We start from the raw sequence: 1,927 nt of genomic DNA on the forward strand, positions 1-1,927 counted from the left end.
GGAAGGAGTGAATATGATGAAAAGAAGGCAAAGAGGGCAACAACCTCAAGGAAATTGTGACAATTATGATGATGGTGGTGGTTATTCAAACGAGTGCTATGATGAGCAAAGTGAGGATTGTTAATATGTCAACAACTACCAAGGAAATAGAGGAAACCAAGGCAATCAACAATGGCGATCCCAAGGTAATTGGAATAACAACAATCAACAACAAAGTGGTGGAAATTGGAACGGAAATAATCAAAACAACAATTGGGGGAATCAAGGAAACAATGGTGGAAATTGGAATGGGAACAACAACAACAATTGGAACAACAACAATGGTCAAGGTGGGTGGAACAACAATGGTGGTCAAGGTAATCGGGGGCAAGGCTTTCAAAGGCCTCCGATGTTTCAACAACCGAACAACCCGCCACCGTTTCAATCTCAAGGGTCTAGTTCTACCGGAAGTGATATGGGGCGAATAGAGATGATGTTTGAGCAAATGATGAAAAAGAACCAAGATTCCGATGCTCAATTGGCTTCTCACAACACATCTATCCGGAACCTAGAGGTGCAAATAGGACAAATTTCCCAATCTTTAAACTCTCGCCCAAAGGGTGCTCTACCAAGTGACATGGTAGTAAACCCTAAGGGTGGACACAACAACCATGTGATGGCGGTGACCACGCGAAGTGGACGAGGCGATGATGTGCATGCCTAAAGAGAGAATCAAGTCATGGTTGATGAAGATGAGTTGCGTGATGATGATATTCCTATGGGGGTTGATGATGTGGTGGAACCAAGTGTTAGAAATGAAGTGCGGATTGACATTCATGAGGTTGAGGAGGAGACACAAGAGATCGTGAACCCGTCTAGGGAACACGTGATAGATATGCCCGAGCCGGCGGTGCCCAAAGCCAACGCACCCTTGCCTAGGCCTCCTCTGCCTTATCCTCAACGGTTGGCCAAGCAAAAAGGTGATAACCAATTTAAGAAATTCATTGAGATGATGAAGAGTTTGACTATCAATGTGCCTTTGGTGGAGGCACTCGAGCAAATGCCGGGGTATGCAAAATTCATGAAGGATTTGGTTACAAAGAAGAGATCAATGGAATGTGAGACAATCAAGATGACCCATCAAGTGAGCGCAATTGTACACTCCATGGCTCTAAAACTTGAGGACCCCGGCGCATTCACTATCCCATGCACCATTGGAAGTGCCGACTTTGCAAAAGCCCTTTGTGATTTAGGGGCGAGTATCAACTTAATGCCATATTCGATTTTCAAGACTTTGGGGATCGGACAACCTCGCCCGACTTCGATGAGGCTCCAAATGGCGGATAGGTCAATGAAGCGGCCTTTGGGAATAATCGATGATGTCCTTGTTCGGGTTGATAAATTCATTTTGCCGGCCGACTTTGTGATACTAGATTGTGAGGTGGACTTTGAAGTCCCAATCACCTTGGAAGGCCTTTCTTAGCCACGGGAAAGGCTTTGGTCGATGTTGAGGCGGGTGAATTGACTTTCCGGGTTGGTGATGAAAAGGTGGTGTTCCATGTGTGCAAGTCTATGAGGCAACCAAATAGCACCGAGGTGTGCTCGTTTGTTGACATCGTCACGGAGGTGATAGTGGATGACACAAGCGCAATGATTAATGTTGAAGATCCACTTGAAGTGGTACTTTTGAACATGGAGGCTAATGATGATGCCGGGAGAATTGAATGTGTAAATGCTTTGCATGGTAGGGGCTCGTACTCTTATGAGCCTAGGAAGTTATCATTGGACCTTGAGAATTGGAAAACTCCCCCAACCAAGCCATCTATTGAAGAGCCGCCGGTGTTGGAGTTGAAACCACTTCCTCCTCACCTCAGGTATGAATACTTGGGTCCTAATTTCACTTTGCCTGTTATTCTTTTGTCTTGCTTAACTAAATTGCAGGTTGACG

The 1,927-nt window shown here is 45.4% G+C and overlaps 1 protein-coding gene across 1 annotated transcript; it reads left to right on the forward strand.

Moving 5' to 3' along the window:
- Positions 1–874: 874 nt before the first annotated feature.
- Positions 875–1,462, forward strand: LOC109221474. The gene has a single exon (XM_019385955.1). It carries the CDS (start codon positions 875–877, stop codon positions 1,460–1,462), a length of 588 nt encoding a protein of 195 aa, XP_019241500.1.
- Positions 1,463–1,927: the final 465 nt, after the last annotated feature.

This window comes from Nicotiana attenuata, unplaced genomic scaffold (assembly GCF_001879085.1).
Source record: "Nicotiana attenuata strain UT unplaced genomic scaffold, NIATTr2, whole genome shotgun sequence".
In the NCBI taxonomy this organism is placed as follows: domain Eukaryota; kingdom Viridiplantae; phylum Streptophyta; class Magnoliopsida; order Solanales; family Solanaceae; genus Nicotiana; species Nicotiana attenuata.

Coding starts and splice junctions, on each gene's coding strand:
- LOC109221474 (XM_019385955.1), top strand. CDS start 875: ATGCCCGAGCCGGCGGTGCCCAAAGCCAACGCACCCTTGCCTAGGCCT.